Here is a 17,251-nt window from a genome sequence, read left to right on the forward strand (position 1 = left end):
TGATTGTTTTCGAAGTAAATTTTAGGATTTTTTTGTAACACAAACACCAGAGCTAAACCTTTCTACAAAAATACAGAAGGCAGTGGTAATTTAGTGATATTAATCTAATTAGTGTGCTTTGAGAGCTAAGCTTTGAAAAACAGTTATCTGCTTATGTCTAAAACTACAATACCCGATGAGTGAGAAGATACGCAGCACACAAGCGGAAAACCAAGAAGATTCAGGGTCTGACCTTGACTCTCAGTTAAATGAGAGTAAGGTGGATTTGCTTGAAGCAAATGGCTCAAGAGTCTTGAAAAAAAGGTCATCTAAAGGATGCATAACTTGCAAGATAAGAAAAAAGCGATGTGATGAGATCAAACCAATTTGTGGAGATTGTAAAAGACTCAACAGAAAATGTGCATATATCACTAGCGAGATGTCTAGTGACGAAAAGAAAGTTTTGAAAGAGGAAATGAAACTCATTGAAAAAAACAGTAAGGCTAGACATAGGAAGAAGAAGGTACGAACTGAAGATGATGATGACCTCAAGTTAAAGAAAAAAGCTAAGCATTCTGCCAAGATTGTTTTCAATCCTTTAGCTATGCATATGGCACCAATAACAACAACCTCTTCCTTTCAAGGGTTTTTGGCAAATAGCAGTACTGGGGATATAAATGGTAAACGAATACCCTGTTCAAAATCTGGAATGAAACAGCAGCCTCTACCGGCATCTGCAAACAAGAGCCTAGAAAGCACTGACACCCCACGAGCGGAGAACTTTGCTGGTGATGGTATTAGCATGCCTGAGGATAGCAGAAAAGGCAGCAAGATTTTGAAGCCAGTAATAGAGGAGGAGTTCGTTTCTACCAATACAGACATTGTGAAAGGAATATCAAGCCAACCATCGTTTGTCCCAGTATTGTCACCTTCTTTTGACATATCAAACTTTATTTCATCTTTGCCGCAAGATGGCGCTCTCCAAAACGGTGGTGGAACTGGTAATACAAACACATCATTTGTGCCACCCTTATCGTTAAATGGAGAAGAGAATCCAACTAGCTTTATAGATCTCTTTTCAAACGGGTTTCCCAAATTACTCCAGGATCATTTCAAAACTGAAAATCTTTCAACCAGCAAACCGCATGATGATGCTAGTGGTGTGACACAAATTCAAGATACTTTTAAGTTCTCACCTAGGCTCCAACCTACCATATCAAATGATCAAGATCGAATTTCTACGGTTGATAGTAATAATGAGTTAAACACTAGTTTCAAAACTCCATATCAATTTACATATAACGGTAACAGCTTTGACACAGCTCTAACTTTTGGCTTTCCATATGATAGTACAAATGGTTCAGGCGACAATTTTTACACTGACAATAGCGGTAGTAAATCAGGAACGGAAAATAAACTTCAACAACAACAACAACAACAACAGCAGCAAAACCAAAACAGAATTCTCAGCATTATCAAATCCAACACACAACCCCAAATATATACAAACCCTTCGATTGTTTTGAATACCACCCTTGCAGGCCTTACTCCAATAGGTAAGAGACTTTACGAATACTATAGGGATAAACTAAGTTTCATAGTTTGCTCGGCACCGAAAGTTGAAAATATGTATTTGAACACCTTTCTACCGATGGCTCATATAGACAAGTCTGTGCTTTATGGAATTCTAGCATGGAGTGCATTCCATTTGGGCGGACCAAAAATGGAGAAGCAAGGTAACTATTACATCAAGTTAGCTTTGGATAGATTTTCAGAGAAGCCTATCTTGGATGAAGAGGTTAAGGGAAATTTGAAATTGGTTTGTGATGACGTGAATGATGACGATGATGAGCTTGTGAAAGAAGTTGAAGGTGGCGATGATGTTGAAATATATGAAGATTTAGAATTATCGAGATTGAATAGGGACAACATGATTAATATGAGATTAGCTGCTTTTTTGATATTGTGTGGTGTTGAAATTTGTAAAGGTGATGTATCTAAGTGGTCAAAATATTTAACCTACGGGGCTAAGCTGATAAAATTGAAAGGTGGATTAGAAAGGTTTAACGAAAGTAAGGATGAACATTTTTTGGTCACCAACTATGCTTACCATGATATCACTGCTATTCAAGTTATAAACGAAAGGACAATACATTTTGATTTAAATGAGTATGAAAATATGTGGACTAAATCTAATGAGCTAGGGTTTGCAGATCCTTTACATGGGATCTCGTCACCCGTTTTCAAAATATTAGCCGAAATCAACAAATTGGTCATAGTTGTACAGAAGTTGATCAAAAGGTCAATGAAAGATGAAACTAAAACACCCGAGGTTCGAGAAGGCGGTAAAGAAAGTGAAACTAAAATTACTCAAGAGAAAAAGGCTTACGGTATCCAGAGCAGGTCCAAAAATGTAGCAGATTCTCCAGAAGAAAAAATACACGGGCTTAATGAGGAGGATTACTGGATTGGTAATGACCTTGAAGGATCATCAGTCACATCATCTGATGGGATATTCATGAACGGCATTCCAAGTACAGTATCTGATGAGTGGATAGATGTGAACTTTGACAAAGAGGTTGTGCTTGAGGATTTAGATCAGGTAATGATTGAATGTCAGAACATTGAGCAAAGAATTGCTGGTGTGAAACCAAAAATAGCGCTATGCGTTTCCAATAGGGATTTGGAGTTGCAGTTAACCATGTTTGAGTGCTTCCAGGTAACTGCCAAAATCCACCTTAGACAATCTGTTCTTCGAATGAATTCAGCATCTATCGAAATCCAATACTTGACGACACAACTAGTGAAATTACTTGATGTTTTATTGGAGTCCGATGTGGAAGCCTGCCTTTGTTTTCCGATGTTTATTGCCGGCATGAACTGCGTTTGGAAGAAGGATCGTGAAGGAATGACAAGACGGTTCAAGTCTTTCATCAACAGATACAAATGGAAGAATGTGTTGCGATGCCAGATCGTGATCCGGTATATATGGGAGTTGAATCACAAAGGAGAGAAGTTTGTTGATTGGTATGCAGTTGTCAAGACACTCGGATGGGATTTGAGTTTTGCTTAAGACACCCAGTGACGATTACTCTGTCACTTTACCTTTTCGTTTATTCGCTTTTTCTATCAAATTCTTTTTACATTACGATTATGTATATGTTTTATAAATCTTCGTTTGGAAACAGTTCTATATGGTCATAAGGAATAACCGCTGTACCCCTTACCGGTTATCTCAGAGGGTGTGTGCTTGTTTGTGTATTTGATTTTCGGCTTATCAAATTTCATTCCTAGCCAACAACTTCAACTTTACCGAGTCCATGACCAACCTGAGCCCCTCTCTGCTTCTCATGAGGTTGTCGCTGAACTTGTTCTTTGACCAGTTTTCAATCCTGTCCTTGATTCCCAAACCCAACCCAAACCTGTGGGTGAACCCACTGCTGAACTTCACCGTTACAAAGGAGTTGGTGACACTTTGGGCAAAGCTGTATTTGTACGTGTTGAACTCTTCGATCCGGATGATCTTTCTGTGGTCTAAGTTGCAGTTGTAGGTTGTCATTTCCTGAGATTTCGGGTCCACCACTGTATTCTCGACAATCCACGTGGTGGTTATCTTGCCCAGGAACGGCTTGACGAACTGTGGAAGCCTTCCGCTCTTCTTTATGAGTTTAACCTGGTGCAGTCTGCCGCTGTCATCCATATACACGTCAATTGTGTCGATAGATTTAACATGTGTAGCATAGGGGTTTGGATATCGGTTGAAATAGGCTAGCGTCACCGTTTCAAAGTTGTATTCGTAGGCATGATTGTTTCTGTAGTACAAGACCATAATCGATGAGAGCAATGCAGTGTGTTTGGTCCGGCAGTTACTTTTTTAAGGGGGGTTTTCAAGGGGCAAATGGGGGATAAATGGATATTCCCGTATTATCTGTATCTCTTTCTCTCTCTATCTGCGTACTGAAAAAAATCGGAGGGCCTCTGAGTGAAGGGAAAAGCTGCTGACAATTCCCGAGCCAGCGAGAGAAGAAAAAATACAGGAAAGGGAAGAAACACCGAGCGGTTGCCAAGCAAAGAGCGGGAGGGGAATACTCATCCTTTGATGTTCGGAATTAGATTAGACTGGGATATATAAAAAGTGTATACATGACGGAATGTAAGCGTGAAATGAAGTAATAGAAGAAGAGGAATAAGAGTGTGTGCGAGAGTCCTAGGCCGACATACTGGTCTATCATGTTCAGTAGTACCGGAGTTTAGATCTTCTTTTTAGAAACGATGGCCTTTTTCTTCTTGTAGGAGTCAATGTAGAAGGCGGCAAACAAGAGGGTCAACGGAGCAAGGTAGAAGACGTTGATGTAGACAGCCAGTGCCTGTTCGCTGGTGGCAATGCAGCTGCTGAAGCTGCCGTTGACGGAGTCGTAGTATCTGACAAACAAGTGGACGACGGCAAGGGAGCCGCCGATGACGAATTGGAGTATCTGCAAAGAGGTCAAGGATTGCTTGAACCACTTTGGAAGCCTGATTTTGATGCAGGAGAGGGAGAAGTAAAAGTACATCAAGGAGTGGATGAAGGAGTTGAAGACGACAAAGATCCAGATTGGGGAGGACATGTATCTAACTCCGGACCACATGCAGAGGATGGCGCCCGAGTGGTGGTAGCTCTGCAACAAGGAGGAAGGTCTGCCCTTGAGAAGGATGATGGCGGTATCGAGAATCTCGTAGTACTTGGAGAGGTAGAAGAGGTAAGCGTAGAAGGTCAAACCCTTGACGTTCAAGTCTTGCGAGTTGGACCAGATGTTGTCTGTGGTGTTGTTGTTGTTGCAGACGCAGTGCCAGAAGAGCTCTGTCCTGGACAAGGGGCTGGACTTGACGTCCTGGAAGAGGACGGCGAAAACCTTGTGGGAGATCTGGTTGATGGTTCTGGTCATGCCGATGAAGGTCCAGACGGAGTAGACGCAGAGGAAGACGTTATGCAGGAAGACCAAGACCTTGAAGATGCGCCATGTTGCGATCTTGAAAGGGGCGGCCTTGAGCTGCTTGAGGTTCTTAGGCAGCTTTTCACCCGGGTTGGTCTTCTGGAACTGTTCGATCTGGCGGTTCTGGACCACCTTGTTGAAGTGGTGCACGGACAGAAAGTAGGTGGTGGCGAAGATCAGGGCGATGTACCCGTTCAAGGAGACTGGGTAGACGACTGTGCGGAGCAGGGCGTTCGAGAAGTCGAACGGCCAGGCCGGAACCGGCTTCGAGAAGTCGGGTATGCCGAAGGTGTTGACGTCGGGGAAGAACTTCCACTGGATCAAGGCGTCGAGGAGGGACGACTCGGTCGTGTTGATGCCGGACATGGTGGGAGGGTGACTGGGTGCTACTGTCGCCGTCTTTTTTTTTCTGTCTGAAGGGTGCTATTCCGACGGAGTAAAAGAGAACTGAAGGGGTGAAGTAGGAAGAGACAGAGACGAAGATGTGCCGGTCTGGGTGACGATCGATTCTGCTACAGCGTAAGAAGCTACCGATTAGCGGTCAATGCCTCGGCTCTGCACACCAACGGCGACACTCCTGCCTGTGAGGATGTGATGTTATATATGCAACACGGAAACAGGACAAGCAGAGAAAGCCCTGTTCTGCCTGGTGCCCACCGGGCTATTAGCCCGAGACGATGATTCCGCAGAACATGTTGGGGCCCGCCGCTCGGAAGTAAGCCCGAGACTCCCTTCTGGGCGCCCGCGACAACAACAACGGTGACTCGGGCGGTGGCGCCGGTCTGCTGGGCCGCCGTCTCCGGCTGGCGCTGTGCCAACAAATGCCTGGCGTGGGGGGGACAAGCGGGGACGCGGGCGATGGGGTCTGCGCCATTTACCCCAGAGCGGGAGCGCGAGGGAAAAAGTGCGTGTGCGGGTGCCGGTTATACCCCGCGCACCCGGGTGGGCAGCCGAAGGGGCCGGAAAGGGTGGTGGGAAAGCTGCGCGCCAAAGTGCCGACGCGACGGCGACGCGACGGCGCGCCGGGGCGGAAAGCTCTTTGAAAGATCGGCGCGCCGGCGACGCGACGGTCGAGTGTCGCCGGCTCCGCTGAGCGCGGGGCGTTTTCTCCTCCGCCCCCGCTGCCGCCCCCGCGCGCCCCGCATTGCTAGCGCTAGCGCCCGCGCGGGCGGCTTTTTCGTTCTCCGCGCCTCGGATTAACCTTGCTGCGGTCGAGCGCTCGCAGCCAGTGGCGTTCGGGCCAGAAAAAGAAACGCCCCGGGGCGAAGGGAGCGAAGGAGCACGATAATCCGGTGATGTGTTCGGCATGGCGCGGCGTGCGCAGACACGACGCAGCGCAGCACACTGCAGCAGGCCCGGCGTTCAGCCATGATGGCGTCATGCGCCGTCGAGGACAGTTGCCGAGCCGGCCAGACCAGGCCAGGCCACGCCTGACAAGTCCCGTCTTGCACACACACACGCCTGCACTTTTCCAGTCCTACAGGCCAACTCCACAAAAAGCATTGCACTTCTCGCCCACGCACACATGGTTTTTCCGGCGTCCCCCCTTCCCCCGCGCTCCATTTAATCCGTGCCGCCCGACTGGCCCCTCCGTGCGGGGAGAAAGGCGCTCCCGCAGCAGCCTCGCGGCCGCCCTCGCCTCCCGCCCGGGAAGAGTGGGGGTGGCCACCACCCGCCGGCAGTACAATAATGGCCCCCGAGGATCTCCCGCCTCGGCTGGCCATGCCATCACGGCCACGGGAAAACTACTGCAGCGTAAGGTAACGTAGCCAACCGCTTTCCCCTGCTCCTTCCGTTTCCATTGCCGTTTTTTTTCTCTCAGTGGGTTAGCTCCCGTTTCTCTTCTTCTTTCCTTCTGCCGCTAGTGTGTTCTCTTCTTCGCCAATCCGTCCTGCTGCTCGTCCAGCCTCAGCTCTTGACACACCCTCCCCCCGCAACAGAATGGCATCGCCCGCACCTGCACCTGCACCCGCAACTGCACCCGCTGCCCAGGCGGACATTTCGTCGAAAAGGGAAAATGACCGCCCATACAAGTGTCCTCTCTGCAAGAAGGCCTTCCACAGACTCGAGCACCAGACACGACACATCCGCACACACACGGGCGAAAAACCCCACCGCTGCACCTTCGAACGGTGTCCGAAGCGCTTCTCGCGGTCCGACGAGTTGACCAGACATCTCAGGATCCACACAAACCCCACCGTGAGAAAGAAGCGGAAGCCAAGAAAGACCAAGCTGCAAATGCAGGAGGAACAGCTCAAGCAACAGGACAAGCTCAGCAAGAGCATGAGCTCTGCCTCGCTTGCGGACATGGACAACAACTCTTCTTCCGACAATAGCAGCAACAGCAACAACACTTTCAACTTCGAACACACCCAAACTACCCCAACAAGATCTGTCGCAGACTCAAAGATCACCGTTTCCAACCTCCTAAATCAGCCGGCTGCTTCTGAACCGGACAGACAACCTAATTTCCCCACCCTGCCTAACCTGAAGCAACAGAATAACCCGCAGCTGCCGATCCTGGTCCTGCCACACGGAAATTCCGTCCCTATACCTCCTAACATCCGCTTCCAAATCCCCCACACACCAACCGAGCACAACCCTGCGATCATTTCGACATCCCCCTCCGCCTCTGCATTTTCTCCGGGCAACTCTCACATACAGAAATCGAGAAGCTTCCTCAACTCCTCCTCCTATTTCACCCTCCCTAGGAGTAATAACAGCCTTGCAAAGTCCTTTGCTTCATCGAGAACGAATAGTTCCAATTCTTTGGGATCTTTGGAATCTCTGGGCAGATCTTCCTCTGCGTCAACACTTTCATCTTCTCTGAACATCAAACCAATGTTGCCGTTGTCAAGATTGGGCTCTTATCAAAGACCAAATACGAGCTCCTCTGTCTCCCTCTCCACAATGCTACAATCCACATGTATCGACGAAATTCCAAGGAAAAAATCAAGACCAAATTCTCCAGAATCATCATCCTACCAACCCATGTTCAACATGACCTCTCCTTCTAGCACTCCATTGACCACACCGCTCCAATCCCCTAACTTGAGGCCCGTCAACTCGTTCAATAAGATAGTCTTACCCCCGCTACGACACGTGTTCGATATCGACGAGGTCAGCAGACCTAGCCAGATAAGCAGCTCGGCTATTGCCACCAGCAGGAATAGAAACGACGAGGAGGTAAAGAGTATCTTGACAAGAAGTATGTCACATGACAAGCTTTCTCTACGAAGATGAAAGGGAGGCAGGCTTAAGCGATGTGGACATGGCGGCTTTTCCGACAACGCTTTTCTTATCTTTCCGATCCTTCTTTTTATCGCTCCAACTTCACTACAGCATCATTCCCCTCTATTTTTCTTTTCACACTTTTCCATTTTTTTCGGTATACAAAGGCTAAACAGGATTGTTTATAGAATTAGTACTATTCTTTAGAAACTAAAAAATTAATAAAATAATAATTTAAATTTAAATTTAGAACGTCGTACGAAGACGTTCTCTCTTTTTTTATTTACTTCTCTGTAAGATCTGCTCAGAACATCTGCACCTCCCTTCCACTATCTGACGAAAACTTCGTTATCTTATCTTAATGAATGTGACATTGCACTCATTATCACCCTCAAACGTCTATTCTACGCGTGCTCGGAACCCCCGACAGTGTGGCGAGCTGTTTTTCAGAACAGCTTCGGCAACCCCGCTCTCCATCTCGCATGACAGCGTCTTATCTTCTCGTCTCGAAAAGCAGTTTGGCAGATTCCGTCCGCGAATAGATACAGGCGCCACACTTTATCTAATCGGCAAGGATATATGCACCTTCGGAGGGTTTTATCCTTGCTAGAGGAAATCTTTCAACGTTAGTCCGGTTTTTTATATAAACAGTCAACGTTTCCTCCAAGAATATGACTTCCCATCAACGAGGTAAATTAGTAGTGTAGGGAGATCGCGTAACTTAATCTCACTTCTGAATACCAAACTACATTGAGAATGGCTGTTTCCACACAAGAGAAAGGATTGGAGGATACTACCACCCAGGAAGTCACTCATTTGGACTCCAAATCACAAAAAAATGACTCCTCAAAATCGTCTTCAAATGAGGATGAAATCTCGTTGATATTGGACGAAGATCCGGAAACTTTGGCTGCCAACTTGAAGCTGAACAAGAGGGTCGTTTTCAAGATTGACTGTGTCATTCTACCGTTTTTGGTGATCACCATGTTTCTCCAGTTGCTAGACAAGAACTGTCTTTCGTACGCCGCGTTATACGGTATGAAGAAGGATTGCAACTTGGTTGGACAAGAGTACAGTTGGTTGGCCACTATTTTCTACTTGGCGTACTTGTTTGCCGAGATTCCCGTGTTTTTATTGCTGCCTAAGGTGAAGCACCTTACCAAGTTCATGTCGGTGTTGCTATTCACGTGGGGAGGGATCTTGATGTGCATGGCGGCATGTAAGAACTTTGGAGGGTTGATGGCGGTGAGGTTCTTTCTTGGAATGATGGAAGCAGCAATCCAGCCAGCGTGCATCATCATCTCGTCGACGTGGTACATGAAGAAGGAGCAACCGTTGAGAATGGCTCTGTGGTCAAACACGTTTGCTGGTATCTTCAACGGTATCTTTGCATACGGTATGGAGAACTGGAAGGGATCGCTAGCGATCTGGAGATACATGTTTCTTCTTTACGGAGCAGTAACGATGATTTTCGGGTTGGCAACTTTCTTTATCATTCCAGGAACCATCGAAGGAGCTTGGTTCTTCTCAGAAACAGAGAGAAAGTGTGCGGTTGCAAGAAGTGCCACGAATCAAACCGGTATTCACTTTGGCACCAACAGTATGAAGTGGTACCAAATCCAAGAATCGCTGTTGGACCCTAAGTACTGGTCACTTATGGTGTTCATCATTGTTCAAAATTTCATCAACGCTGGTATTACCAATTTCAACACGTTCATCATCAAAGGGTTTGGGTTTTCCAGCTACAGAACAATGCTTCTTGCCACACCCCAGGCGGCTGTGGCTATGGGTGCTTGTCTCTTGTGCGCCGCGGTGGCGTATCTTGTGAAGAACATTCGATTTGTACTTATCTGCATCACTACGGGTGTGACAATGGCTGGTATCATCATGATCTGGAAAATTGACCACAAGGAGCATTTGAACCAGTCGCTAGCGGCAGTGTACATTTGTGGATTTTACAATGCTCCATACGTGATGTGTTTGTCGTTGATTGCATCGAACACGTCGGGACAGACAAAGAAAGCGTTCAACTCGATATCGGTTGGGTTGTTCTACGCATTAGGTAACTTGATTGGTCCACAATTTTTCCGTGAATCCGAGGCTCCTGTTTATACGACGGGTATCAAGGCGATGATGTCTGCATGTTGTATCATGTACGGTATGATTGTGCTATATGCTGCTCTGTGTTTCTGGGAAAACAAGAGGAGAGAACAGAAGAGGGATGCGGAGGATGCAGAAGCAGACAACGTGCTTACAGAGATTGAGATAGGTGAAAAGGTCGACCAGCAGGATCTTACTGACCATGAAAACAAACACTTCCGTTACACTTTCTAGAACTGTTATAATTCCCATCTGACTTCTTTTGTACAACAATGCTTTTTCCTACGCTAATCTAAGTGGCATTTCATTTTATTTTATTTTAATCGAATATCCAGAATATATGTAAAGTAAATACGTACAGTGTAGCGCTCCGACTGTCCAAAAGGCGGAAAAATAAATTAACAACTATTCACTGATTAATAGGCTACGTCCAGTTAAACCTTTGGAATTCAAAAAGCTGATCAATGTCCTCCCTGACAGTATCGTTACCTTGAAAGTAGTACTGCTTGAAAACGTCCTGAAAGAGTTCTTGAGTCAGAGTGTCCATAACACTCGGGTTGTCAGGAATGTTACCCGATGGCATGTTATATTGGTATGAGTGGCGTTGTGAATGTTGCATTTTGTCCTTATTCTGTGCTGGCTGGGTGGTGGTGAATTGTTGTAGTTGTTGTTGCTGTTGCAGTCCGACTGGATCCTGTTGGAAGCTCTGCGAGTCTTTGAACTTTATTGGAAAGTGTTGGGGTTGTAGTTGAAGCTGTGATGAAGTGACTGGCGAGAAATAAGAGGGAGATTGATCTGTTTGAGTGAAGCGTCGTTTTGCATCTGCTCTGTGTTGCGGTTGGGTTGGATAGTTGTGACCAACGTTCTGCAACATATTTGCCTTCAGCTGTTGCAGTGGAGATGGAACGTCAGAGAAAACATCACCTGCAAATTGTGCTGCCTGGGAGCCGTCATCCGCTTTATTGTCGAATCCATTGATGATAATCGAAGAAACAACGATGTAAAGATTTTTGAACTTTATGAAACTTGGATAGGTTTTGATGATCTCGTTCATCACGTTAAGGGTGTCAGTTGAAAAAATCTTTAAACGTTCTGAATTTGGCTCTGTTTTCCAACAACAAAAAATCATAGTTAAGCTCACGTTGACCAAGTCGTGCAAACAGGAAGGACTACTTTTCCATATTGTGCTCATTAGAAACTTGAATGAGTCCATGCAACGCAGGCAATCTTCTTTGCATTGCACCAATGACTCAATGTCAGGAGATAGATAGGAAGGCGAGGGCCTGTTCAACAAGACGGAAGCGATATGAGCTCTGATTCTCAATTCGTGATAGCAGATGAGGTCTTTTGGTATTTCGTTTTCTATTTTCGTCAAAAGATGAGAGACCGACTCTTGGATTCTAAATTTGTAGTCTCGTATGGTTTCGTCACTTAGAATAGGCTTGGACCCCTTGGTCCTAGAAATATAGATTGTTTCCAACAAAACGCCATATATTTCGTATAGCTCGATAGAGATCAAACATGGTGTGAATTTGACCTGGTTGTAGTCATTTAGCGAGGCGTCGGCGGATAGGTCATCATCGACGATGAATTTCGGGGACTCCGTTTCGATGTCCTGCTTTCTCAAAGATAACCCACGTCCGAATTTGACTGCGTTGGCTCTTTCCAATATATAGGTTGACCAAAACAACCTATTTCTCAACTCTTGCTTCGACTCCAAGGCATTCTGCTCGGGTCTATTTTTCTGAAGGTCCATCTCCATAGCCAACGTCATCATGTATCTCCCAAGATACCAGAGGTCTCCATTATCGTCGTTAAACGCGTTGGTGTTGTTCAGCCAGATGGTCAGGAGTATTAGCTCCTGTAGGGTTTGAAAAGACCTCACGGGGAGCAGCTTTTCCAGATACCTCTGGGCGGTGTTGAAGAACTCCACGGGCTTGAACTGGTTGTAGTAGTTCACCAATCTGGGGTCCTTCTCGCCTCTGTCCAATCCCAAGGCTATCACCATGAACACGACGTACTTTTCGTGGTGCGTCAGATCCTTGGGCGAGCTGTACATTCGAGTTAGGAGGTCCAAGAAGCTTTTCGTCATGAGAACAGGGTAGTAGACCTGGATGTAGTTGATGTAGTTGTTTGTCGCCAGCCGGGCAATGGCGTAGGGGGGAAGCGGGGCGCACGACTTGGAGAGCATGTGCACGCTGGGATCTGCGGTTGCGAAGTCGGAGATCGACAAGTGGTCCAACTCGTCCAACTTCTGCAGGTGCATCTGTCGGAGGAACATCTTGGCGAAGTTCGAGCCCGTCGCTGCGCCAATGTACTTGCCCTGTAGGTCGTCGTTGCTCGACGTCGTCAATGAGCCCACCTCGTTGGAAAGCTCCTCGATGGAGATGGGCAGGTTGTCCGCGTCCGAGAGCCCGTGGTTCACGAGCGTGGAGTGTGTGGACGCCGCCGACTGTGAGGGCTGCAGCCGGCCAAGGACGGCGTTCAAGCCATCGATCTTCTCAAGTAGCGTGCTGACCGTGGAGTACGTGTAGAACACGTTCTGCGGCATGTCGCACGCCAAGCCCCACTTGCTGCAGCGGTAGCAGCATGGCAATTCTCCTTGGCACTGTGGAAAAGCGGATGGGCAACGGGGAGCCCCAGGCATCCATGTTAGTATCGCAGCTGGCGGGCATACAAACAACGGGACTCATCTCCCGGAACATACTTTCACCTTCTTTTTGCGGCAGTTCGTGCACGACTTCACAGTGTCTGGCACAAGCGTGTTGGCTCCGTCCGCCTGCATGCTGTGTCCGAGAGTCGCCGTGGCAAGGGAGTGGCTGAAGATAGGGGCAGCAGCAGCGTGTCAGACCGTGCTTTTTCAATGGCTTCAAAATCGTAGCCAGCCTGCACCAGAGTCCTTGTTGCCCTGTTGCCCTGTTGCCCTCCTGCCCGCCCTGAGCCCCCTTCTCCTGCTCTGCGCTTTCCTCCGGCCACCTCATCCGTCCACACAGGCCCCGTCACCGTCACCGCCAGCGGCATCGGCAGGCGGAGGGCCCCAACTCGGGCCCTGGCAGGAAAGGGTAAATCCGGGGTGCGCGTGCCTTCCTGCCCTGCTGAGGTCAGCAGCAGCAGCAGCAGCACCGCCACCAACAGTGCCCCGTTTTCGCCTGCGCGAGTCGCGGCATGGCACGTGATTGCAACAGCTGGAGCGACGCGTCGATGCACGTGATTGCGGCGGGTGCGGCTGCTGATGTCGGCGGGGCCGAGGGAAAGAGAAAAGACGGGTGGCCGGTGCCGGGTGGCTCGGGGCTGGCGGCGCAGGGAGCGGAATGGGGCTGGCCAAACGTGTGGCGGCGGGGCAGGCCGGGATCTGCGATGGCGAACAAGGGCGTCGTGGACGCCGAGAACGAGTGGTCGGAGACGCCGAGGTCACAGGCAGGTCCGTTTACCAGCATGTTTTCTCTCCGGCAGGGAGTGCAGGGAAGGCCGAAGGGAGGCAGTGGGGAAGCAAATGGGTTATCGGAATAGCTGGATCTGCAGGTGGTGGTCCAAGCTTCCCTGAATGGGGTGTTTGGCGCTGTAGCGTGAGGGTTGCAGGGAAGCTGCGAGGCGGGAGAACCAGAGAGCCAGGTGTTGGAGACCGACCGCAGACGTTTTGCCAAGGGGAGAGGCAGAAGACGTATATATCGAGCAGATATCCATCTGGGGAAGGTTAAAAAGTTTTTCTTTTAGGCTCTGTGTTGACCAGATCCAGAGCACACACGCGAGGCTCGCAACACACAGCATGAACACAGCAGTGGTGACGACGATCGAGACCCACACGTGTGGGGAGCCGTTCCGGATCGTGACGAGCGGGCTTCCGAAGAGAATACCGGGCGCCACGCTCTTGGACAAGAGAAACTACATCGAGCAGCACTACGACCACCTGCGCAAGACGCTGATGCGGGAGCCCCGCGGACACTACGACATGTTTGGAGGAATCCTGCTCGACCCCGTGGACACGGCGGCAGACGCAGACGCCGCGATCTTGTTCATGAACCCGGACGGATACACGGACCAGTGCGGCCACGGAATGATCTCTGTGGTGACGACGCTCATACAGCACGGCTGGATCGGCAGAGACAAGTACCGCGTGAAACCCGACCTCATGAGGGTGATGTTGGAGACGGCGGTGGGCGTCATCGAGACCGAGGCGTGCTGGAACGGACGCAAGGTGGAGTTTGTCAGGTTCAGAAACACGGCGGCCTTCATCCTGTACCGCGACATCCCCGTGGACACGAGCGTCGGACCGCTTAAGGGCGACATTGTCTTCAACGGTGCCTTCAACTTCTTCGCGGAGGTGGACGAGTCGGTGCTGGCGATCCGCCCGGAGAACGCGACCACGATTGTCAACCTCGGCTTCGAGATCAAGAGGAAAATCAAGGAGATGCCCGGGCTGAGCATCGTCAGCAAGGACTTCCCGCAGATCCAGGGCTTGCACGGCGTGGACCTCATCAACGTCTACCACAAGGAGGACCGCAGCGACATATGCGAGCCGAACCAGCGCTCCTGCTTGGTCTTGGGCGTCAAGCAGTTGGACAGGTCACCGTGTGGCTCGGGCACTGCCGGCCGGACGGCCCAGCTCTGCCTCCGCGGCGCCATCGACACGAGGGACACCTACGTGAACAAGTCGCTCATCGGGTCTTTGCTGCGTGCCCGTGTCGTCGAGTCCGGCATCAAGGCCCACGCCGGAGAACACGACGCCTGCATCGTCGAGATTGAGGGCCAGGCTAACGTGCTCGGCACCACCTCCTGGACCGTCGACTTCGAGGACCAGATCGGTCTCGAGGGCTTCGTCATTGCGCACTGATCGAATCCGCCCACCGGCTGGGTTGACGTTTTTTTTCTAATCGACCATCGCTAGCATAAATAGACAGACAGACAGACACCTAATTATCACCGCTATAGACATGGACCTCGTAGCAGATAAAAGGGCTCTCCGGGGAAAAGAAACAGCCTCGGGCCATCCCCCGATAAGGCCTCGCGGCAGGCGAACGGCGCTCGAGATGAGCCAGGACCGAGCCCAAAATGAAAAATTCCTGCACGCATGCAGCCAGGCGATCATGGTGGTGTATGCTGATAACGTAGTGGACGCATGCAGACGATCTTCTCCTTGCAGCATCCGAGGGGGTGAGTGCCAATATTTCGAGGCCGTTTCCAGTGTGTGCAATTGTGAGGCAGCCAGAAGACTTCTTTTGTCTCAACCTGCGGATACTTGTGACGGAAACCTTTGGAGCACGTTAGAGAACGCTAGAGAAAACATACACCTGTCCCAAGCATGGAAGAGAAGGACGAAGACAAGGCTAGATTCCTCGAGACCGGCTCCCGGAGTGCAAGCAACTCGCAAGAGGATGACATTTCGCTGATATTGGACGAAGATCCGGAAACTTTGGCTGCCAACTTGAAGCTGAACAAGAGGGTCGTTTTCAAGATTGACTGTGTCATTCTACCGTTTTTGGTGATCACCATGTTTCTCCAGTTGCTAGACAAGAACTGTCTTTCGTACGCCGCGTTATACGGTATGAAGAAGGATTGCAACTTGGTTGGACAAGAGTACAGTTGGTTGGCCACTATTTTCTACTTGGCGTACTTGTTTGCCGAGATCCCTGTGTTTTTATTGTTGCCTAAGGTGAAGCACCTTACCAAGTTCATGTCGGTGTTGCTATTCATCTGGGGAGGGATCTTGATGTGCATGGCGGCATGTAATAATTTTGGCGGGTTGATGGCGGTGAGGTTCTTTCTTGGGTTGATGGAAGCAGCAATCCAGCCAGCGTGCATCATCATCTCGTCGACGTGGTACATGAAGAAGGAACAACCGTTGAGAATGGCTCTGTGGTCAAACACGTTTGCTGGTATCTTCAACGGTATCTTTGCATACGGTATGGAGGACTGGAAGGGATCGCTAGCGATCTGGAGATACATGTTTCTCACTTACGGAGCAGTGACAACTGTTTTTGGGTTGGTAACTTTCTTTATCATTCCAGGAACCATCGAAGGAGCTTGGTTCTTCTCAGAAACAGAGAGAAAGTGTGCGGTTGCAAGAAGTGCTACAAATCAAACCGGTATTCACTTTGGTACCAACAGTATGAAGTGGTACCAAATCCAAGAATCGCTGTTGGATCCTAAGTACTGGTCACTTATGGTGTTCATCATTGTTCAAAATTTCATCAACGCTGGTATTACCAATTTCAACACGTTCATCATCAAAGGGTTTGGGTTTTCGAGCTACAGAACAATGCTTCTTGCCACACCCCAGGCGGCTGTGGCTATGGGTGCTTGTCTCTTGTGCGCCGCGGTGGCGTATCTTGTGAAGAACATTCGATTTGTACTTATCTGCCTCACTACGGGTGTGACAATGGCTGGTATCATCATGATCTGGAAAATTGACCACAAGGAGCATTTGAACCAGTCGCTAGCGGCAGTGTACATTTGTGGATTTTACAATGCTCCATACGTGATGTGTTTGTCGTTGATTGCATCGAACACGTCGGGACAGACAAAGAAAGCGTTCAACTCGATATCGGTTGGGTTGTTCTACGCATTAGGTAACTTGATTGGTCCACAATTTTTCCGTGAATCCGAGGCTCCTGTTTATACGACGGGTATCAAGGCGATGATGTCTGCATGTTGTATCATGTACGGTATGATTGTGCTATATGCTGCTCTGTGTTTCTGGGAAAACAAGAGGAGAGACCAGAAGAAGGATGCGGAGGATGCAGAGGCAGACAACGTGCTTACAGAGATTGAGATAGGTGAAAAGGTCGACCAGCAGGATCTTACTGACCATGAAAACAAACACTTCCGTTATACTTTTTAGATTTTTACACTCTTCATTTTCTACCTTTTAGACATTGCTTACTCCTGATTTTCTTTGCTTATTTTGATTTCATTTTTCTATGCCTTTTTGTTATTTTGTCTTTTCGGAAATGCAAATTCTTTTGTTTACA

At 48.7% G+C, this 17,251-nt stretch overlaps 10 protein-coding genes across 10 annotated transcripts; 5 read left to right on the forward strand and 5 right to left on the reverse strand.

Moving 5' to 3' along the window:
* Nucleotides 1-47: 47 nt before the first annotated feature.
* On the forward strand, nucleotides 48-3,052 carry PICMEDRAFT_47403 (hypothetical protein; the record flags this gene model as incomplete). Its single annotated transcript, XM_019163129.1, has 4 exons — nucleotides 48-502; nucleotides 1,424-1,715; nucleotides 1,851-2,311; nucleotides 2,600-3,052. The coding sequence occupies exons 1-4, from the start codon at nucleotides 176-178 to the stop codon at nucleotides 3,050-3,052; spliced, it is 1,533 nt and encodes a 510-aa protein (XP_019019491.1). The 5' UTR covers nucleotides 48-175.
* Nucleotides 3,053-3,154: 102 nt separating this feature from the next.
* PICMEDRAFT_81379 (hypothetical protein) lies at nucleotides 3,155-3,947 on the reverse strand. The gene has a single exon (XM_019164986.1). It carries the CDS (start codon nucleotides 3,806-3,808, stop codon nucleotides 3,257-3,259), a length of 552 nt encoding a protein of 183 aa, XP_019019492.1. The 5' UTR covers nucleotides 3,809-3,947; the 3' UTR covers nucleotides 3,155-3,256.
* Nucleotides 3,948-4,033: 86 nt separating this feature from the next.
* Nucleotides 4,034-5,690, reverse strand: PICMEDRAFT_13961 (hypothetical protein). Its single transcript, XM_019160154.1, has one exon. It carries the CDS (start codon nucleotides 5,316-5,318, stop codon nucleotides 4,230-4,232), a length of 1,089 nt encoding a protein of 362 aa, XP_019019493.1. The 5' UTR covers nucleotides 5,319-5,690; the 3' UTR covers nucleotides 4,034-4,229.
* PICMEDRAFT_81388 (hypothetical protein) lies at nucleotides 5,435-6,345 on the reverse strand. The gene has a single exon (XM_019164987.1). It carries the CDS (start codon nucleotides 6,258-6,260, stop codon nucleotides 5,550-5,552), a length of 711 nt encoding a protein of 236 aa, XP_019019494.1. The 5' UTR covers nucleotides 6,261-6,345; the 3' UTR covers nucleotides 5,435-5,549.
* Nucleotides 6,345-6,787, reverse strand: PICMEDRAFT_81414 (hypothetical protein). The gene has a single exon (XM_019164988.1). It carries the CDS (start codon nucleotides 6,679-6,681, stop codon nucleotides 6,430-6,432), a length of 252 nt encoding a protein of 83 aa, XP_019019495.1. The 5' UTR covers nucleotides 6,682-6,787; the 3' UTR covers nucleotides 6,345-6,429.
* A 187-nt stretch (nucleotides 6,788-6,974) lies between these two features.
* Nucleotides 6,975-7,139, forward strand: PICMEDRAFT_23743 (hypothetical protein; the record flags this gene model as incomplete). Its single annotated transcript, XM_019162320.1, has 1 exon — nucleotides 6,975-7,139. A coding segment is annotated over one exon (165 nt), but the record flags the coding sequence as incomplete, so codon positions are not given.
* Nucleotides 7,140-8,939: 1,800 nt separating this feature from the next.
* Nucleotides 8,940-10,517, forward strand: PICMEDRAFT_70026 (hypothetical protein; the record flags this gene model as incomplete). The annotated part of the gene is made up of 1 exon (XM_019163532.1): nucleotides 8,940-10,517. The coding sequence occupies one exon, from the start codon at nucleotides 8,940-8,942 to the stop codon at nucleotides 10,515-10,517; it is 1,578 nt and encodes a 525-aa protein (XP_019019497.1).
* Nucleotides 10,471-13,311, reverse strand: PICMEDRAFT_13963 (hypothetical protein). Its single transcript, XM_019160155.1, has one exon. It carries the CDS (start codon nucleotides 12,832-12,834, stop codon nucleotides 10,708-10,710), a length of 2,127 nt encoding a protein of 708 aa, XP_019019498.1. The 5' UTR covers nucleotides 12,835-13,311; the 3' UTR covers nucleotides 10,471-10,707.
* A 738-nt stretch (nucleotides 13,312-14,049) lies between these two features.
* Nucleotides 14,050-15,114, forward strand: PICMEDRAFT_70028 (hypothetical protein; the record flags this gene model as incomplete). The annotated part of the gene is made up of 1 exon (XM_019163533.1): nucleotides 14,050-15,114. One exon carries the CDS (start codon nucleotides 14,050-14,052, stop codon nucleotides 15,112-15,114), a length of 1,065 nt encoding a protein of 354 aa, XP_019019499.1.
* Nucleotides 15,115-15,327: 213 nt separating this feature from the next.
* Nucleotides 15,328-17,244, forward strand: PICMEDRAFT_13968 (hypothetical protein). Its single transcript, XM_019160156.1, has one exon. It carries the CDS (start codon nucleotides 15,583-15,585, stop codon nucleotides 17,119-17,121), a length of 1,539 nt encoding a protein of 512 aa, XP_019019500.1. The 5' UTR covers nucleotides 15,328-15,582; the 3' UTR covers nucleotides 17,122-17,244.
* The last annotated feature ends 7 nt before the right edge of the window (nucleotides 17,245-17,251 follow it).

This window comes from Pichia membranifaciens, assembly GCF_001661235.1.
Source record: "Pichia membranifaciens NRRL Y-2026 unplaced genomic scaffold PICMEscaffold_1, whole genome shotgun sequence".
Classification (NCBI taxonomy): domain Eukaryota; kingdom Fungi; phylum Ascomycota; class Pichiomycetes; order Pichiales; family Pichiaceae; genus Pichia; species Pichia membranifaciens.